General features: G+C 34.1%; 1 protein-coding gene across 2 annotated transcripts in view; it reads left to right on the forward strand.

Annotated features, from left to right (window-relative positions):
* Positions 1-20,925, forward strand: part of LOC140165636 (uncharacterized) — a 99,367-nt gene extending 78,442 nt beyond the window's left edge. Inside the window, exons 2-7 of one of the 2 annotated variants that reach the window (XR_011860746.1) lie at positions 5,603-5,639; positions 10,245-10,347; positions 11,611-11,754; positions 12,415-12,583; positions 14,315-15,696; positions 15,728-20,925. Coding sequence is in view for 1 of the 2 variants with exons in the window: in XM_072188929.1 (XP_072045030.1) it covers positions 5,603-5,639; positions 10,245-10,347; positions 11,611-11,754; positions 12,415-12,583; positions 14,315-14,551 (690 nt within the window). In the remaining variant the exon portion in view is untranslated. Of the gene's footprint in view, positions 1-5,602; positions 5,640-10,244; positions 10,348-11,610; positions 11,755-12,414; positions 12,584-14,314 lie in introns of both variants that reach the window. The other variant, XM_072188929.1, reaches the window with a different exon arrangement.
* Positions 20,926-21,338: the final 413 nt, after the last annotated feature.

Raw genomic sequence — 21,338 nt, forward strand, 5'->3', positions numbered from 1 at the left:
ATTTCAATTGCCAATTATGACTTTAAACTATTTTTAAACTGGTGAAACTTGCATTTACAGATGATCTTATTAATACCCTCCTTGATTGGTTCAAAATTATCAAAGATTATCATTCATCCTAGTCAACTGGACTTACAATATTTGAGTGACAAATTTTCACGTCTAATCCTTAACGCGTCTTCTGCCCTACTGATCTTCTGGCGGTAAAAATTCAATAGGAGAGCCAGAGTCCAGAGCCTACAGTTCATCAATCCGGAAGAGCTCGGAAGATACCTCAGGTTGAACCCAAATTGGACATGTGAAACAACAACACCCGCTTCAATGAACTTCTACATGTACCGCCAGAAGATCAGCCTGCACAGCAAAAACACTGTTTAAAATGTCGCTGTTTAAAACGATGTTGTTCAAACTTTGAACAACATTGTTTAAAAGACAGTCCTTGAATTTTAAACAATGTGTGTTTAATTCATGAATAATACCAAAAAAGGAACTTTTAAACAACGTTGAATTTTGCAAAAGAGGGGTTTCCTTCCTTGAAATCAGGGTCAAATTCATCATCATGGCGGATGACTATGTGATTGACTTGCTCCAAAAGTGGGAAATGCCAGACCTAATTGATACATTCAGAGGTAAGTGTTTGGTTTAAATATTGTTTGATGTGATAGAGTATTATATGAACACACAGTTGTGTGTTGTACATGCTAAATGATGCAAGCTGTGCAGTAGTATGCAGCCGTGACAAGTACAGCACTGCAGTGTGAGTGTAAGCTTACCACATCAAACAATAAACCAAACACTTACCTCTGAATGTATCACATTCACCATGCTCATGCACAGATGCATGGGGCTGATTGTGCATGTTTTACAGTCAGTTCTTCTTGCCCATTCTCCCAAGTAAATTGATTTCAACAAACAAAAATGTTTAAAACTTTTAAACAACAAGTTTAAACAACTATTTATGTTTTAAACAACTATTTTAAACAACAGCCATAAACAGCTTTAAACAACTGTTTGTTTTAAACATTTGTTGTTAAAATACTTTAAACAACTGTGTACATTTAAACAACTAAAGTTAAACAACCCAGATGTTTAAAACTGTTGTTTAAAAATTGTTTAAAATTTTAAACAATTGATGTTTAAAGTTTAAACAACCCAAACTGGTTGTTTAAACTTTAAACAGAAGTTGTTAGAGTGACCGGCGTAAACATTGTTGTTTAAAAATTTTAAACAGTTGTTTAAAATATTTTTTACTGTGTGGCAGATGATGCTTTCAGGATTACACGTGAAATTTTCCCACTCAGATATAGTAACTCCAGTTGATTAGATTATATATAGTTCATAAATTATTATTATGAATCCATCTTTTAAACTTGTAAAAAATTTAACTGTTTTGGTATTAGTGTTATATCTGTTATATTGCTTATATTATTATTCTCGCATAATGCCGAATAGCAGATGATTATAACCCGTCCCTATCTAACAAAAAATGGTCTTGCACAGGCGGTGATGGAAGCGATATCGCCAATTTTGAGGTCGCCATTGGTTTGACACATAATCATGAAATCTTCATAAACAATTCTAAATTTGTTATGTGGTGTCAAAGCAAAATTATCTTACTCTAAAACCGTCGGGGTACGACCGTGTACCACACTGCAAGTATGTTAATTTTCCATTTGTAATAATGCTAACCGTGTATTTTGAATGGGGCTGTCAGCCCTGTATCTTCGCCAGCCTCGTACGTCACGTGTTGCGCTTCCTATGCCGCCTGGTCTTGCACTGTAAACAAAACGCCGCCCTCTGTAGTCAGACTAATATACAAAGTGATGCGGTCATTGACGGTTCATACCATTATTCGTCTGTTTGCGGAGATCACAACTAAGGGTGCTTTGTATCTTATTCGTCCTAAGCTTGTCCTCTTGGCAGATATATGATTAGGGTTGCATAAAGTTTCTGGGGAAGTGCTGTATTTAGTGACAATTATGTTTTGCGGTGGGCAATTAACCTTTTTCGAAATATGGCGCTGCATGAAGTGGGTAAAGTCTTTTGAATTTGCCGGGTTTTACCCAGATTGAACACTGCCCTCCTTTTGAAAAGGTTATTAGGTTCAAGACATATACATGTACGTCCACACTTGGCCCCGAGCACTTGGCATGCAGAAATATTGCACATTGAGCACACATCTGCGTACGGAATCCCGATTCGCTGGTTAAACATCGATTTACCCGTAGTCGTAGCGTTACGTTACGTGTTACGCAATACTCCGTACTTGAACCAGATGTTTATAGTAGAGAAAAAAAATAAAAGCTCCGTGTCCCTGTATCATGATAGCTTGACCGTTTGGCATTTGGCATATCGCTCTGTTTCAAACTCATTTAGCTGGATACTATACCTATATTAGCAGGGAAGTGTACGCCCATAATGTCTGGTTTAATTGATGCAATTCTATTATCTTTCGTGATTTATTATCTCCAATAATGTATCAGACATAATAGGAAGAGGATAGTCACATATAACCATGATCATTAAGCTCAAATGAAACGGTATTGCTGATGAATTATTGAATAATGCGAAAGTGGTTAGTGGTTTTTCAACCACAACGATATGGTTTCAGTGTAATAAAATTTGTCGTTCGTCTGGACTAATTGCTATTATCTCCCATTTTTCTCTCCGCTGTGTTGCATCAGATGGTATTATAGATAAGCATGTAAATATGAGCTCAAAATATTATTTATTTATAAGCTAAAAATATGATCAATTTATGAGCTAAAAATATTATCAATTTTTGATTCTATCTACAAATGGTTTCAGTTAGCATGGTTAGAGCGATATACATTAATTTTTTGCTTAGTGCTTTAGATGAAAGGTACTTTAAGGTGGTACTACACCTCCTGATAAATGTTGTGACTAATTTTGCATTTTTCTCAAAAAATACTACACACTGGCAACAAAAGTTATGTATATTATAGTTGCAAGGAATCCAATTACTTCAAGACAAGTGGTTCATTGTGTATGTTAAGAAATGAGGAACATTCTAGCGGTACCTCTTTTCTTATCATAAATGACGTACCGCTTGTCGTGAGTCACTGAAATTCCGGTGTAATAACTGGATTCCTTGGCCCTATAATAAACATAACTTTTGTTACTAGTGTGTAATATTAGTTCTTGAGAAAAATGCAAAAATAGTCACACATTTTTCACTGAAGGGGTGTAGTATCACCTTAAGTCGTGTGTCTCAAAAATCATTTCAGAATCAATACTTGCTAAAGGTAGATCATTTTACTTTAGCAATCAGGATGAAAATCTCACAATTATCTTGTATAATAAGAATGATACAAAGCTATAACGAGATCATACTTTGCACACGTTTATAAAACCTCCAAATTACCTGATTTTATATAGAATTTATCAATTATTAATATCAACGCTTAAATTGATGGCAATTATTACAAAATGTTTAATATCGTAATTTTGGACTGACGTTTTGATACAGACAGAAATATTTTATTGAAAGAACCCCTAAATGGCTCTTTCTGACCTTTACAGAAGCTTTTTCCAGGTTTAAAAATTGTTCTTATTGGTCTTCCAAGCCCCTTTGTAGGTTCTTCGTACAAGAAACAGGACAGCTATTGAACCTTTATAGGCTCTATACTAAGAGTATTATTGTCATACATGTCGACAGAGACAGCGTTGGAATTAAGATTTTTTATGCGTAGCAAAATCTGCTGTTAAAATATCTCTTGGTATATTTTCATACATTTCAGTGTGTTAACCTATGACATAAAAATGCTATTCAATTCCAAAATTGCGTAGCAAATTTATAAAATTGAGTAGCTTTTTGCTACACCAAGCCACTAATTCCAACGCTGACCAGAGATACATGTATTAATATGTGTTTAATCAAAAGGATACCAAATTAATATGAACCTCATCTATATATAATTTGATATTATCAAACGTAATTAGCAAATGGTCAAGTTATAAAACCTTAACCTCTCCCCCCAATATATGTCAAATTGTATGCCTGACTGGCTGAGACTCGTTGATTCATCTCATTAAATAGCATTTCACGCATCTCATCGGTAACACACCCATACCGACATCTCAACGTGTGAAGGTCATGGACATGATTTGCTCTTCTCACTTGAATTAAAGGACAAGATTAGCCTTCTTGAGCAAAAATCCCAATCTCACACTGTTTTTAAGAAAGTAATTTTACGACGCCCGTTTACATTTTAGTAACACCTTTTCAATACATTATCAGCTACGTCGAATAATTATATATTTTTTGACTCACTAGATTAATCATTTTCTCCTTTTAAAGGCTGAACCTTTTCTGAAAGCTTAAGGGGGTACTACACCCCTGTGGTAAATTTGTGACTATTTTTGCATTTTTCTCAACAAATAATAACACACTGCTAACAAAAGTTATGTATATTATTGGGGCAAGGAATCCAATTACTACACAGAAATTTTAGTGACTCAAGACAAGCGGTTCAGTATATATGATAGGAAATGAGGTACATCCTAGCGGTACCTTATTTCTTATCATAAATAACGAACCACTTGTCTTGGGTCACTGAAATTCCAGTGTAGTAAATGGATTCCTTGCCCCTATAATATACATAACTTTTGTTACCACTGTGTTATTAGTTTTTGAGAAAAATGCAAACATAGACACAAATTTATCGAGGGGTGTAGTACCCCCTTAATATTAACGATGATTAGAAATGTCACAAGTTATTAAACGTTCAGGAAGGCATATACTCGATGTGTAGGAAGTAATTATACAAAATATATGAAGAAACTACGCGGAAAAACTCACAATAACAAAATCCACTCAATAGCTGAATCCTCATCTACCAATATAACAATGAGTTAATAACAATACAAACACACAATTCTTGTAAACCATGCAATTTGAAATACAATATATGAAATTGTAAGCAGTATTCAGAATAGAAGACAAATATTAGTAATGAATGTGTGAAGATAGATTTTATGAATAGTAGTAACCCAGCAAACACAAAAACGTATAAAAAACGTTTTATACAAGTTATGTTTTGGTTTAGGTAAAAATGTTTTAATAACATTAAATATCAGGTTATATAAAGGTCATGAAAATGTTTTAAAACGTTTTTGTATGAAAACACACTCCAACAATATTTTTAAAATGTTTCTCTAAATATTATCGTAAACTAAATATTTTGTCAATACTTAAATAACATTATGTAAAATATTTGCAGTTAGGTTATTAGAAAATATTTTTAATGTTATGAACACGTTTTATACCCTTTTATGTACCCTTTATATAACCCGACATTTAAACGTTTTCTGACAACCTTTAATAACCTTTTTCGAATGATATCGAAAAGGTTTTGTGTTAAATCTGCTGGGAATGCATGATGAATAAACCCGATATAATAGCTAAAAAATGTTTCATTTTTGTGTCAGGATTTATGGTAAAATATGTTTCAAATCTCATTATTTTATGGCCAGATCAGTTGCAAAGTATATTGTCACGTGAATAAATATTAATTATTAAATGGAAAATAATACTTATGTAATCTTATCGTTCGTTTTCTTTTTTCTTCTTATTCTACAGGCCTATATGGAATTTTCAGGCATTCCATGTGATAAGGGTACGTATTACTTCATGAAGGTTGGTCTTAACCCTGAAATTGTGAAGACGTCTGGGCTGCTACATTGTTGGTCTAAAGTATAAAAGCATAGATATTTAGAATGGCAAACAATTGCCAAATCCATATGTGACGTCAAAGAAAATGCCCAAAACAATTTGGGTAAAAAAAAACTATAAAAAAATGTTTTCTGTATTTTTTTGTTTTATTATTTTTCAAAATATAGATATAAAATATCTAGGTTTTCTTTTAAAATTTCATCAAAAAAGTTCAAATGTGGGTAAAAATCATGCTTTCTGTGATTTTTTAAAACAAAATTTACCACTTTTTATACCGTTTGTGATGATTATTTCTCAAGCTGAAGACATTTGTTTGTTATGGTGCCCAAAACAAATTTGTGTAAAAATTTTGTCATTTTAACCAAATTCTGACATCACAGATCGATTTGTCAAGTGTGTACCATTCTGTATACTAAAATATTTTAGACTAACAGACCAAGTTATGAAGCCCAAATGTTTTCATAATTTCAACCTTAAACTAATTATTAGGTTTTTCAAAAAATATGCTACTGTTAAGGTAAGATAAACTAAATGGTTATTTATACATGTTATTTTCAGTAGATCTCAATCAGCAGGTAACATGGTTAATCCCAATACTGTCTTCAGTAGATAGCATCAATATCAATGCTATCTTCAGTAGATAGCATAAATATAAACGCTGTATAGCATAAATCTAAATGCTATCTTCAGTAGATAACATTAATGTAAATGCTATATTCAGTAGATAGCATTAATCTAAATGCTATCTTCAGTAGATACCATTAACTTCAATGCTACAATGCTATCTTCAGTAAATAGCATAAATAATAATAATAAATAAAAAAAAACAGAATTAATAGAGCACATTTTGAATCACAGATTCCTCAATGCGCTTTACAATAAGTAAAAGGAAAATATTATAATCACAAAATGGAGATACAATGAATTCAGTATAAAAGTTAAAAAGGCCTTTACTACACATATTTACACCAAGCATAATAAAAAAATATATTTAAAAATCATACCAGCTGTGATAGGCAATATAAGTTATAATTTAAAAAAAAATACAGAATTAAAGAGCACACTAGCACAGAATTGCAAAACAAGAAAATAAACAAAAATAGCACAACATTCATATCGATAAATAACAAAATAAGTTTTATAATCTCAATGCTATATATTACTTCAGTAGATAGCCTAAATCTTAATAGCATTAATCTCAATACTATTTTCAGCAGATAACATTAATCGTAACGTTATCTTCAGTAGACAACATTAATCTCAATGCTATCTTCAGTAGATATAATTGATATCAATGCTATCTTCAATAGATAACATTAATATCAATGCTATCTTCATTAGATGGCATTAATCTCAATGATATCTTCAGTAGACAACATTAATATCAATGCTATCTGTAGTAGATATCATTAACTTCAATGCTATCTTCAGTAGATAGCATTAACTTCAATGTTATCTTCAGTAGATAGCATTATTCTCAATGCTGTCTTCAGTAGATAGCATTAACTTCAATGATATCTCAAGTACATAGCATTAATCTTAATGTTATCTTCAGTAGACAGCATTAATATCAATCGCAATGCTATCTTCAGTAGATAGAATTGATATCAATGATATCTTCAGCAGATAACATTAATCTCAATGTTATCTTCAGTAGATAGCATTAACTTCAATGTTATCTCCAGTAGATAGCATTATTCTCAATGCTGTCTTCAGTCTTCAGTTAATCGTAATGTTACCTTCAGTAGATAACATTAATCTCAATGCTATCTTAAATAGATAGAATTGATATCAATGTTATATTCAGTAGATTACATTAATCCCAATGCTATCTTCAGTAGATAGCATTAATCTTAATGTTATCTTCAGTAGATAGCATTATTCTCAATGCTGTCTTCAGTAGATAGCATTAACTTCAATGATATCTCAAGTACATAGCATTAATCTCAATGCTAACTTCAGTAGATAGCATTAATCTTAATGTTATCTTCAGTAGACAGCATTAATATCAATCGCAATGCTATCTTCAGTAGATAGAATTGATATCAATGATATCTTCAGCAGATAACATTAATCTCAATGTTATCTTCAGTAGATAGCATTAACTTCAATGTTATCTTCAGTAGATAGCATTAATCTCAATGCTATCTTCAGTAGATAGCATTAATCTCAATGCTATCTCCAGTAGATAGCATTAATATCAATGCTATTTTCAGTGGGTAGCACTAATCCCAATGCTATCTTCATTAGATAGCATTAACTTCAATGCTATCTTCAGTAGATAGCATTAATCTCAATGCTATCTTCAGTAGATAGTATTGATATCAATGCTATCTTCAGTAGATAGCATTAATCTCAATGCTATCTTCAGTAGATAGCATTAATCTCAATGCTATCTTCATTAGATAGCATTAACTTCAATGCTACAATGCTATCTTCAGTATGCTATCTTCAGTAGATAGCATTAATCTCAATGCTATCTTCAGTAGATAGAATTGATATCAATGATATCTTCAGTAGATAACATTAATCTCAATGTTATCTTCAGTAGATAGCATTAACTTCAATGTTATCTTCAGTAGATATCATTAACTTCAATGCTATCTTCAGTAGATAGCATTAATCTCAATGTTATCTTCAGTAGATAGCATTAATCTCAATACTATCTTCATTAGATAGCATTAACTTCAATGCTACAATGCTATCTTCAGTAGATATCATTAATCTCAATGATATCTTCATTAGATAGCATTAACTTCAATGATATCTTCAGTGGATAGCATTAATCTCAATGCTATCTCCTATAGATAGCATTAATTCCAATACCAAACATATTTTAAAGATTTTTCTCAATTTTTCCCCAAAATGTCACATATTAACTAGCTATATCTTTGAAACTATATAAAATTCTTTAAAACATATTTGGTGTGGAGAATACATAACACATCGATATACAAAATCATCGCTGCATAGGTAGTGTAGTTCCATTATGGTCATAATACGGCTTTTGAACAACATTTTATAGTGGTGTGCTGCCTTTCACCCATTAGATCTTGCATGCTATGGGCTACAAAATGGCTATTCTATTTTCTTGATAATTTATTTAACCTAATCACTATTAATAATATATGTTTCTGTAATAATTGTGTGAACAAATAGGTTTATGAATGTTTTATGTATCATACAGCCCACGTATACATGCAGTTCATATAGTGTTAACTTAATTTGCATAACGCAATACCCTATTTAATAATCAAAATACCCCGTGTAATTAATCATCACACATTTTAAGATAGGATGCGTGTTGAATTATAAATCAGATTGCTGACTGACTATACTTGGCGAGTATTCAGCCTAATTTATCGAATATGACTTATTTGTTTGGCACAGATAACGATCTGGGATGTTATTGCTATTAATGCAGGCCAGGGTGCTTCGTAAAATTATTGTATGATATTATTAATTTAAGTTTATTGCCTTAAATCTGCGATTTGAAGATTATTCATATACAGAGGATTTAAAAAGCAGATTAATATTGCAAGGCATGTACAATTTTTACCTTAATTTCAATTTCAAATACGTAATGGAACATACAGGGTGTGTCAAATGGATTAGTATATCGGTACATTGCAAAACCGTTTCAATATCAGTTTAAAACGTTGAATTTTCTAATCTATAGCAAAGTGAAGCTGAATTTTTACTCGGTCGCATTTGCAGTAACGCTCAAGGTCTTTTCGATTTCGATTCGCTTAAGGGATGGGGTATGAATGTTTGGACAGTATGTTTTGTGGGACATTAGAGCACATCAGACATATCGAATTGCATTCTGAATACGAAGAATGTCCTTCTGATATCAAATAATTTTTTCAAATTCGCGATATAATACACTATGGCAAATGATTAATAAATGCAATAATTTTTGATATTTAACAGTCCTCGAAGTAAACTTTATAAAACGAATGATATGTACTTTAAGTGTTTGTAGCTGGGATGAAAAGCCGACGATCAAATGAAAGTTTTGACCTTTCGTATTGAAGATATGGATTTTTCCCCCAAACACCAAAAAAAATAGGTGTTTTGGGGGGAAAATCCATATCTTCAATATACAAAAGGTCAAATTTTTCATTTGATCGTAGGCTTTTTATCCCAGCTACATAGGCCTACACTTATTTAGAAAGTTTACTTCGAGGACTGTTAAATATCAAAAATTTTAAAAATATCAAATTTTGATAATTTGTCATAAAATTTGTATTAGTATCGCGAATTTCAAAAAATCTAAATTATTTGATATCAGAAGAACATTCCTCGTATTCAGAATTCAATTCGATATGTCTAATGTGCTTTTATGTTCCACAAAAAATACTGGTCAAACATTCATACCGAAGCCCTTAACTACAACTTAATATTTAGGACAAAGTAATACAAAAAAATGAGAAATCTGTATTAACGACATAATCGTTTCTGTATTTCTGCTCATAAAAAATGAGTTCATTTTGAATTTTCTTAATTTTTTTGTAATCGTCAGTACTTTCATATTTTTATATTGCAGTGCTTGAATTACTTACCAATGTAGAAGAACGAAAGAAATGGAACAAGAAAACCCCAACATACGAAGTCTTGGAAGAGCGGGACGACTTCAAAATTATCTATCAGTGAGTATAGTCCGAATCCAATTTCACGCATTCCTACACCTCAATGGCAGCCATTAGCTGGGTCCCCGTCGGCTCCATTTCACCTAAAATGTGAAATAATGCGGCCTTGGAGGGTATTTTAAACTGCATTCTATCACCTGTGTTACACGTCAGACAAAAGAAAGATGACAGTTTATAACACAAAAGAATCTAATATCGATTTTTAAGCGGCTTTAATCCACCCAATTGGGCAGTCACAACACCAGTTCGGTGCTGCGGGGACCCAAAATGGCCGACCAAATCCTGACCATGACTTGGCTCGTTGGATTCGTCTATAGTCCGAATCCCCGATGTTGTGACCAAAACTTTTGGTATTCAGCAGGGTGGATGACCTATGGTCGTACAGGTCAGCCAAACAACCAGGAGGGTGTGTTAGAGTTAACCTGTTCGATAATTGGGATCGGGTCATTAAACAACTTCGTCACCGGCTGACAACCTAAGGTCATCCACCCAGCTGAAGACCAAACGTTTTGGTCGCACGTCGGTGAATCCATCTAACCAAAAAGTGGGGTTTTTTCTGGTTGACCAGATTAAATTCATCACAATTGAATTTTCTCCACGTTCTCGGAGATGATTGGGAGTACACACAGTGTTCTAAGTTCCTTTTACATAGTGTAGGCAAACAAGCATTTAGGGTGAAAAAAACCCAACACATACCGTACTCTTAGCAAAAACGGTTCTAGTAGAACTTTCTTGAGCTGTCCTGTATTTAGTACCTTAAATAGTTCTACGAAGAACAGAAAAGGGTTCTCGAAAGGATAGAAAGAACCGCTGGGTTCTTTCGATTTTCAAGAACCCTTTTCTCTTGTGGGTTCTACATACAGGACAGTCAATATCCCTTTTTTTCTAAGAGTGAATATAATGTAATACTGAAGACATATTTATCAGTACAGACCTTGTCGAATGTCTCAAACGAGAAATAAAATATTGTCAGTACTGTGAGATGCATGTTAGATAGCTAATTTAGCCTCCTGATCACTACCTGCTGATAACATTGCCTGTGATTGGTCAATAACATGATATCTTCATTTTAATCACCAATCAGAATAGAGCTTTGCCACTTTATAATTCCCCCCAATTTTTTTGCGTGGTGAAATTATTCTAACAATGATGCTGATTGGTCCAATTGATAATGAAAACTTCTTTTCGGCAGGTCGTTCTCATACTTATTATTATTAAAAAGTCATTATGAGGAAAATAATTATAATTTTCTTTCACTTACAGGGTGATCAAAATGCCAACAGCATGCGATGACCGAGACATGGTACAAAGCACAATAGTGCGCTCAGACGCAGACCAGAAACGTCACGTGCTTCTTTATAAAGCTTGCAATCATCCCAACAAACCTCCAAATAAGGGTGCTATCAGGTAAGTAGGCCTATGTCATGCAGGCTGTATCAAAATGATTGGTACCCATCAGTTTTGATGGTTATTGAAAAGTCTACTAAAAGTGCTAAATGACAGTAATTTATAGTTATATGACTGTTCATGACATTATTCAACAAATTATGTGGATCCTATGTTGCATTTTGATGCGGCAGTCATGTCCATATGATTGGAAAGTGATAAGTACCAATCGTTTTGATACACCCTGTATAGGGCAATAATTATATATATTAATTGAATGGCTTTTAGTGTAACACAAGAATATAGAGAAGAGATAGAAAAGTACTGTGCGAGTCGAAGACGAGTGCAATATTTTTGTAGCAATTATTATCGGGATCACACGAACCTTTAAGCCTATAGTATTATTATTAAATTACAGTGTCTAAAGAACTAGGATTTCGCGGTTATCGGTTTTTGCGATTGTTATAGTTCGATCAGTCCCGTTGTTGCTATGCACCTCCAATTGGTCCAAATAGCGCATACGAGCATCACGTCAACTCGCACGCGCTAAAGTGTGTGATATCGTGTCATAGCATAAAGCTGGAATTCTTTTTGACTGAAAAAAATAGAATAGGCCTATTTAATGTTTCGTAGAACAAAGCTAACATGTAATTTCTTAATAATCTCTTTCACAAACTGCAGAGCTGACGTCACACTGATGGGTGTAGTTATCAGACCCAAGGAGGAAGAAGAAAATACAACCAAATTGACATGGATTAGTCAAATCAGCCTCAAAGGGTGGGTGCCTAAAATGGTCGTCAACAGAGTAACAATGGGATACCCTGTATCACTTCATGATGATCTATCACAGGTAAGGGATTCGTCACAATTTACCAAAGGTCAGGTGGAAAAGGAGGTCAGGTCGAGTGGAGGGTCAAGAATTGTGAACAGAGTAGTATTGGGTTAGGCTATCCGATTGTTTAGGAATTGGTCGAAATTAATCCGACCAGATCGGGTAGCGATGGACTAGATTGCGAACAGATATACATTGGTTACCATTGCATGTATAATCAAAAACAGGATAAGTCAGGCATGAGAATTTTCAGTTTAAAAACTGAATTCAGTTTTTTATAGTCAAAATTTCCGCAACTTTATTTAATTTCAGCCTGTTTTTGGTACTTTTTGCCCAATTTCACGCGCATTTTCAGTTTTTTCAGTTTTTTTTAGGAAAGTGCAGTCTCATGCCTGATAAGTGGAAGAGCATCTGTTTATTTGTATTTAGAGAATAAAGGTATTGTTTTTAGCCACTGTCGTGAATCTATCGTCTCATATAACACGGGCGACATCATTATTGTAAGAGGCGAAGCCGAGTTGTTTTACGACAAAAATAATGAGACGATAGATGCACGACAGCGGCTAGAAATAATGCCTTTATTCTCATTCTTAAACACTTTAATTCAATCAAATTATATTAATCATAAGTATACCAAATTTTAATAAAATTAAATCCTACGTTTTACAAGGAATTACCTATGGCTTAGAATCAATCAGTCCCGTTGCTATGCACCTCCAATTGGTTCAAATAGCGCATTCGAGAATCACGTCGACTCGCACGCGCTAAAGTGTGTGATATCGTGTCATATTACACGGCTAATGACCAATAAGATTACAGGAACTTTCTTAAGTGTTTAAGAATAAATAATCAAGGGGGTGGGTGAAGGGGTGCCAGCGGTTATTAACAAGGTCACGATATAGGCTGCTCATATACAGGCTCTGTGTCGTTGGGGAGTATGCATATTTCGCATAAAGGTACCAAATGCATAATAAGTTGCAAAAACGTGCTAAAATATGCAAAAACTTGCCAAAATGTTGTTAAACTTGTTCAAAATTGCCCCGGGGGGGCCACTCACATAATTGGTCTGTACGCATGCGTGACCAAAAAAACAAGGAAAAGGGGGTGGTTTTTTTAGGCAAGACGAGTTACGCGAGTGACGCATTTAGGGTCTAAAAAACACTGATTTTCAAGAATAAGGGTAGTTTTCTGAAACTGAACAACTTGTTTAGGGTACCTTTTCAAATTTTTGGTAAATTACGAGTCCGAAAAGGGTACGTTTTTTCATTTTTACTGGCCAAAAACTCGTTAGGGGGTAAATTCTATATTGAATTACCTTATTAAGGGGCTAAATTTGCTGGTAGGGTAAAACTCGTTTAGGGGGTGTTTGAAAAAGATTTGGTCACGCATGCGTACAATGTCATATTTGAGTGATCCCCCCGGGAAAATTGCTTAACTTTACTCAAAATTGCAAGGTTGCTTCAGATAGCTTGAGATTTATTACCATGGTGACAAAGTTGCCAATTATTGCCAGAGATTGCTGTCCACTTTATGTAGTGAGCTGCAACTTTCCGCAACTTTGAAACATTTCAAACAATTTTGACGTTTTTCGGCAACTTTTGGCAAACACCCTTGCAACATGTGGGCTGTGGCCTTCATTATACTTGTGACGACATACAAAGTGGTCATATTTTCTATGGGTGGACATTAACATTAGACCTATTCATAATGTAATGTATAATTTGTGTGGTGCACTTTTCTATTATACAGTACTGGAAGAAATTAACAGCACCGAAAGAAGAGCCCAAAAAGGAAAAGAAAGCAGAAGAAAAGAAGGAAGACGGTGAAGAAAAGAAAGAAGAAGTAGAAGAGAAGAAGGAAGAGAAGAATGAAGAAGCAGCAGCACCAGCAGAGGAAGAAAACAAGGAGGAGGAAAAACCGAAAGAAAATGGTGAACAAGCAGAGGAGGAGAAGAAAGAAGAAGAAAAGGCGGAAGAAGCCAAGTGATGAGAAATTGTTTACATAGTGGGTTGGGAGATTTTTAAGAATGATCGCGATTTCATTGTAAGAAATATCTGGAATCTGTTTAGTAGTTGTGCGCATGTGCACTGTGTTATTAATGTGCACGTGAATTACCAGAAATGATGATGTTTGTTCTATGAATGATATCAGTTCAATACACAGTTATTACTGACTGAAAAAATCACCAAGTTGTATAATATTTTATGACAAAGTTGGATTTAAGAAGTGTACTGAGATCACTAGAATGTCCATTCTGGCAAATTGCACAATTGCTAAAATTGTGGCTCCAAAATATGATTTTATCCATTGTCCTGTATGTGAGATCGCACTGTACATTTTATAGGCGTATAAAAGGTAGTAAACTTTGATTGTGGACAGCGCTGTAAAAATAAACAATCACTTTGATTTTGGTTATTTTTGTTCAATTCGATGCTTTACAAAATGCATGGATTTGACATTGGAATGTATACCTTTTAGCACACACAGTGTATAAAGACTAGCGTTTAGTCTGATTTTGTTTGTTGTATATTCTGAAAAATCACTAAATATAGCATTACCCGTATTATGAGGAACACCGTGATGTTGTCTAACACACATACACGCAAAAATTGATCATTTTTTGGTACTTTGTATAAATATTTTGGCTTAATTCGTTGGTTTCCCTTACAATTTATTTTGATTATCTTCTTATGGAACCACCGCGAATCAGTAGGGATAAGATTTGTAATACTTCCCTGAGTTTAAAGTAACTGTAGCCGTATATTGTAACATATTGGCCATATTTGTCTTACAAGTTTAAACCATTAAGAACTCAAAACGAACAAGATTCACTTCGAGTGAGCGCGAAATGATCAAACGGGCAAGAACATGTATTTGGATGAAACAAAAGTCATAAACAGAAATCTTTTCGTAATCAAACTTTAAAACACCCCACAAAATGAAGGATAGGGCCATGTAGATTTCTAGTAACATTGCTCAGTTTGACCTTCGACCTTGAGAACTGACCCGGGTGTCATGATCATTTTAATTAGGCGGCCTGCATTTAAATGTTCCTTGAGAATATATCATCGCATATATATCCTAATGTATTCTGTGCTTTTCCAATCGAATAAACGATGACGGGTCAGAAGGTTAACACAAAGGTCAAAGTTTAACTGAAAGGTCAACTCAAAGGTCAATAGGTCAAACTCATAGTGAATAGATTTGAGTTAATGATAGAGTTATAATAGTTCCTTTTAAGAAGGTCGTGTGCTTTGTGAGTTCTCAAAATGAAACACACATCACATAATTTAGGGAGTTTACCCAAGGTAGGCCTATTCAAGACATTTTCAATCTTAAATATAGAGTATGGTTGAAAACATATATGTATAATTTAAGATTCTTACCTTTTTTATTGGAGATTTTTCATATTTTTAAAGCAGTCAGTTTGTACCGGGCCTTTATTATGGATTTATCAGAGTTTCTAGACCTTCTTGAAAAGCTCTATTAAGAATTAATGTACAACTTGTGTATAATGTTTTATTGAAAACAAAATTATAAAATCTAAAAAAAAAAAAGAATTTGATAACGTGCGATGGCGCACGTGTTTTATAAAAGCAGAAGCTTTGAGGTTCTTCTTTTAGTTAGATGATTTTATTTTGTAAAATGTTAAACTTGTTTTCTTTCTAAATAAGTTAATAAGTTATTCAAAATATATAAATATTGATACTGAAATGTTAGTGTCAAAAGAATGCATGTTAATAGTGAGTTAGGGAGTGAGAGAGGCCTATTTGTTGTGATATCTGTTTCTCTATACTTATGTCTGGTGCTATTGTCGGAGGCATTATTTGTCACACAAATCCTCATTGCGCATGACACATATAGTGGTCACATGACACATTCTCAAGATCACGTGACAATACGGATCTTGTTTAGATCACGTGATCAAATTTATATATCACGTGGCTATTTTACATGTGTCAAAAGTCAAAAGATCACGTGACCCTTGTTAATGAATCACGTGCAGCAATTATTCTTCTTATAAAGATACTTATTTCTATTCTGATAGGATGAAAATAATCTGTGAAGGATACTTTTTACTGAACATAACTCATTTCACTCACGACAACCACGTTTGTCAACTTTTTATGAAAATATTTGTCACTAAATTTCGACCTGAAATTGCTTCCAAAATTTAGTTAACCAGTGTATAAAAACTGTTATATTTAGACAATTTTGTCTTTTAGGTATGTGAGCTGTGTTGTAAGGAAAAAACCACGATCACTGTATATTCTCCATAAACAATGTCTATACTGCTAAATAAATTAATGGTTGTGAGATATTTGTAATGTAGTATTACCTAGTGTTGTAGTGAAAATTAGTGATAACCACGAATTCATCGTTACAGATAGAGTTAGTCGTAAGAAAACGTTTGTATTGGTTAATGTGACCGCCGCCATGTATAATGCAGCACCTTCATGACTAATCATAATATTGGACAATTTGTGTTGATTGATTCATTGAAAATATGTTACTACTTCAAATTCAAAAGCACCGCCATATTAGATGGATATCGACTGCCTTCAGTCGCGTTGTCTTGTAAATAACAAGAATCTGTGAAATGGCGGCGTAAAATACCCAACTACTAGACGGTTTATGATCCGACCATCATTTGCATTAACACAATGCTTGTATTGTTTTGTTGTATACCTATATTATTTCATCAACATTCCATGGAACAATCAGTGTTAAGGTATCTGATGGTCGCCATGGTAACGAATTCATTTAAAAAGAACGTGTAATTTGTACAACAAACCTACACAAAAACTGTTTGTAGATTAAATCGTACTAGTATGGTTGTTTGACTAATTAGCTCTTGTATAAAGTAAAATATGTCTAGCTTGAACGTGAGGGACGGGAGACTAGATGTTTCAGAGAATGAAAGACGCCATCACCGGCTGTTGCTTTCGCTGGTACCCTACTGATCTTGTTTTATCTACTGTACAGTAGCTGAACAAAGAGATCAAAGGGTACATTGGGTACCAGCCGAAAGGTTTGTAGTCGAGCATTTGTATATTTTCTGCTCTAAATCAATGCATTCCATTCGTAATCGTCTGTTGATTGGTAAGGTAGCTTTGCCCAACGCTTGTATCACGTGATCAACATGAAATCACGTGCTGTATCTTGTATTTAACAGTAAAACAACAATTATGGAACCATCTAATTGGTAAGGGCCGGGTTTAATTCTTGCCACAAATAAAGCATTTTGCGTACTCTGTAGCCATTTTAATTGGATGAAAACATTAGTGTGAAATATATTTTAATACTTATTTAAGTGTTCTCTACATTGATTTTTTTCTAAGTTAACAATATTTTCAAGTTTTGTAGGCTTACATTTTTCAATTATGTTCTTTCTGTCTTACAAAAAAGGTGCTTTTTGGTCTGTTTATGGGTAAGGTCGTTACGTCATTATGACGTGATTAGAGTATCGGTGTTTCTAGAGATTGATAATAGAATAGATAGAAGAGATTTTTTTACAACTGTAAGACTGTGGGTGGATTTTCCACATAAAAAATCACCGAATTCTATATAGAATGCTTCCAGCTTTCCCTGTGGCATTATTTTCACCGACAAAATTGAATTGACATTACCAGCATCATTATAAAAGTCTAACATTATTGTTTTATTACTTGCTTAATATTAAGTTTATTTTTGTATAATTTTTACAGTATGTTGTTTCTTTTAGTTGGGAATATAATGTTATTGTATTTTTTCTGCTTTTTGCTCTTTAAGATTTTTATTATGCGTGTGGAATATATAGCATTCAGTATTTTTCCCGAGGCTCTTTTGAAGAAATAAAATGCGCCGTTGAATTCTTGGCGTTTGCGCCCTTCATCTTAAACGGCATGTACCCGACATTTGAATCAGCATACATGCAAGCCAAGTTTGGACAGCTCTTAAAAGTACAATTTCTAGACTTCAAGCCTTTGAACTTACTTAAGCGTCCACGGGTTATTTCCTTTCAAACAAACGCATAAAAACGCATGATTCCAACATCGAGTAAGTGTTTCGTCAACTGAGCAAACCGATTGTAGGGCGTTGTATCTGTTCTCGTGTATCATTTAAAATACATCAAGACATCGTGAGAGCTGCATGTCAGTCATTCATAGATATGCTACGTCACAAACACAAAATAGGATTTACTTCAAGTTTAAGTTGGCCAACCTCATTACCCTTTCGGGTATTAATAGATGTGTTGGCACACAAACAATGCCCACTGGGGATGATATTTTCCCAGATTTTCAAAATAACAGTTCAACTGTATGTTGGGTATTGTGGCACGCTGCTGTAAGATGTATTATGGGAAAACACAATGTGTTTTAGTGTTGAGAAGGTCAGAGCACTTTGGTGTTGTGTGACCACCTTCCTAGACAGCCAATCAGAACTCAGTTTTCATGTCATATTACAAAATGGCTGACGTTTGCATGAGATGAGGCATTTACCGTGCCTACTTCTTATACCAATGCTGTAGCGGTATAACGCTTGCTTTCGACTTGAAATGGTGCTTGTTCTTTTTTGGACAACATTTCACGATTTTATTATCTATAGCTATATATTGATCATTTTTGTTTCGATGCCCGGGAGTTGTTCAAATCAGACCCACCTCTTTACTTCGGTGCATTTCGCTCCTACTATAGCCCCCTTTTGAATAAAACACAATGTTTAAGATTTACAAACGAATATGACGTCATCAGTACCAATATGAAATGTGGATGAAATACGTAATATTGTAAACTGATGACGTCATATTGGTTGCAATACTTAAGCATTATGGTTCATGAGAAAGGGCCTTTTGTAATGTAAGACATTACCATTATAGAACCAAGACTTGTACAACAATATTATCTTCATAAAATGAGAGAACAAACTATTTTGAAGACAAATTTTTACTATCGTATAAAATGATGATACTACGCCGATGTTTCCTTTCCGAGATCTGATAACTCTACAGAGACTAAATGATGTCATTTGAGTACATATTATGCTGCTAAGATTACGTAATCAATCCTTATTCTATAGTGGCATCACATGTTTTGCTAAAAAAAGTTACAGTTGTACTAAAGTCTTGAGGTAATGTACACTGAATTTAAAAGTTGTGTAACGGAGGTGCCTTCAAAACGAATTTTCCATTATTTATTTGATGTTGACATTTAAACTTCCAAAAATATGCTTCAAGTAATTTTTGAAATTATTATTATAAGAGAAAAATCGCTTCTTAAGATTAAACGTAGGTATAAACGGTCTAGTGCGGATAATTTATACAGGTGGATTCTAGTAACCTAAAAGTTTTCCACGTTTTTACTTTCTGTGTAATGCTTAAAATATCTGATTTACTTGATTTTTTGACATTGTATGTCAATTATACATAATATAGTGTAAATGTTTGTAAAATTTATTATATGTAACTTACACTGTGTTTTGATTATTTTAGGAATAAGACTGGTTGTTAAATCAACCCCTTAAATAGACTGACGGAGTCTCTGCAATTGGGCGAGTAACCAACGTAATCCGTATTGTATTTCGGTTTCTCATACTCCGCTACGTTCATTTCAGCAATGCAGTTCGTCTGCACATGCATTGCAGAAAAAATACGATACGACCGCTTTCCCTTTAATGGGAATTTTATACAGAACCTTGCGTGTCAACCACGGAAACGTCGTTATGCCCAATTGGTATCTCCACTGCTTGGTTGCAGAAGATGAAACACCCACAAGTCCACGTGGATCTATTCAAGGGAAGATCGTACCAGTCAAATTCCGATTTTCTTGTTACTTTCAGAAATGTGATCAATTAGAATTGTTAACCCTTCCGAAATAATAAACCCAATTATACCGATATTGGTTTGGAATAGAGTAATTAATCTCTTACGCCAGTGCTTAATTTTTCACTCGATATAACCAACGCAGTGTAGCAAGCTATAAGCAGGCTGAACGATGGCGATGTATGATATTAATTATAAACCTACCTATTCTGTGGTGTAAATTTCTATGCTTGAAGGAACGAAAGTTGGAACTACTTTTACACAATGGAGTCTATAATTAAACCACCGTATCGTATCACTTGTGGGATAAATTAATGGCGAACTCTTGATTCGAGATGATTATTCTTTTTTATGGGGGCGGCCCGATGAGTCCTTATCATCGTTTATCATTACGCACAGATGGATTCTGTGTTATTCAATGTTATGACGAACAGAGGGCGGAAATGACTCAGGCCAGGCAAAGGTTGAATTTGCTGAGTAGTATCAACTCTCGTTGTTTCTCGTTATAGTTCTCGTTTTCTTGCGTGATGTCAAATAAACTAGTTGTTGCGCTAATAAACTGACTTGTCCGTGTTGATTTACTAAGGTTGTGTTATCATTATAAAAAAAGTAAAATTATAAACAAAACATTGGACGATACAAATATCCGACACAGATGACCTTTGTCCCCACAGTGTGTATACCAAGGGCGCAGTCGCCCCTCCCAAAAATCACCACAGGCTTTAAATGGTCTACTTATTACATTCCCTGAGTGGTACACTGATATTTACTCCGCACGATAAACTCGCGCGATACATTCTTTTCATTCACCTGTATAGGAAGGACATTGTGCACAGAAAATAGGGAAAGGGTTTAGCATAACAAAGGAACAAGCTCTAAGAAGGCTCTTCTTCAAATAAGACCCGCCTCATTACTTTTTGCCATTTCTTTGAGCTCCGTTAGCCAACTTCAAACAACGACCGATTGCATGCA

This window comes from Amphiura filiformis, chromosome 12, assembly GCF_039555335.1.
Source record: "Amphiura filiformis chromosome 12, Afil_fr2py, whole genome shotgun sequence".
In the NCBI taxonomy this organism is placed as follows: Eukaryota; Metazoa; Echinodermata; class Ophiuroidea; order Amphilepidida; family Amphiuridae; genus Amphiura; species Amphiura filiformis.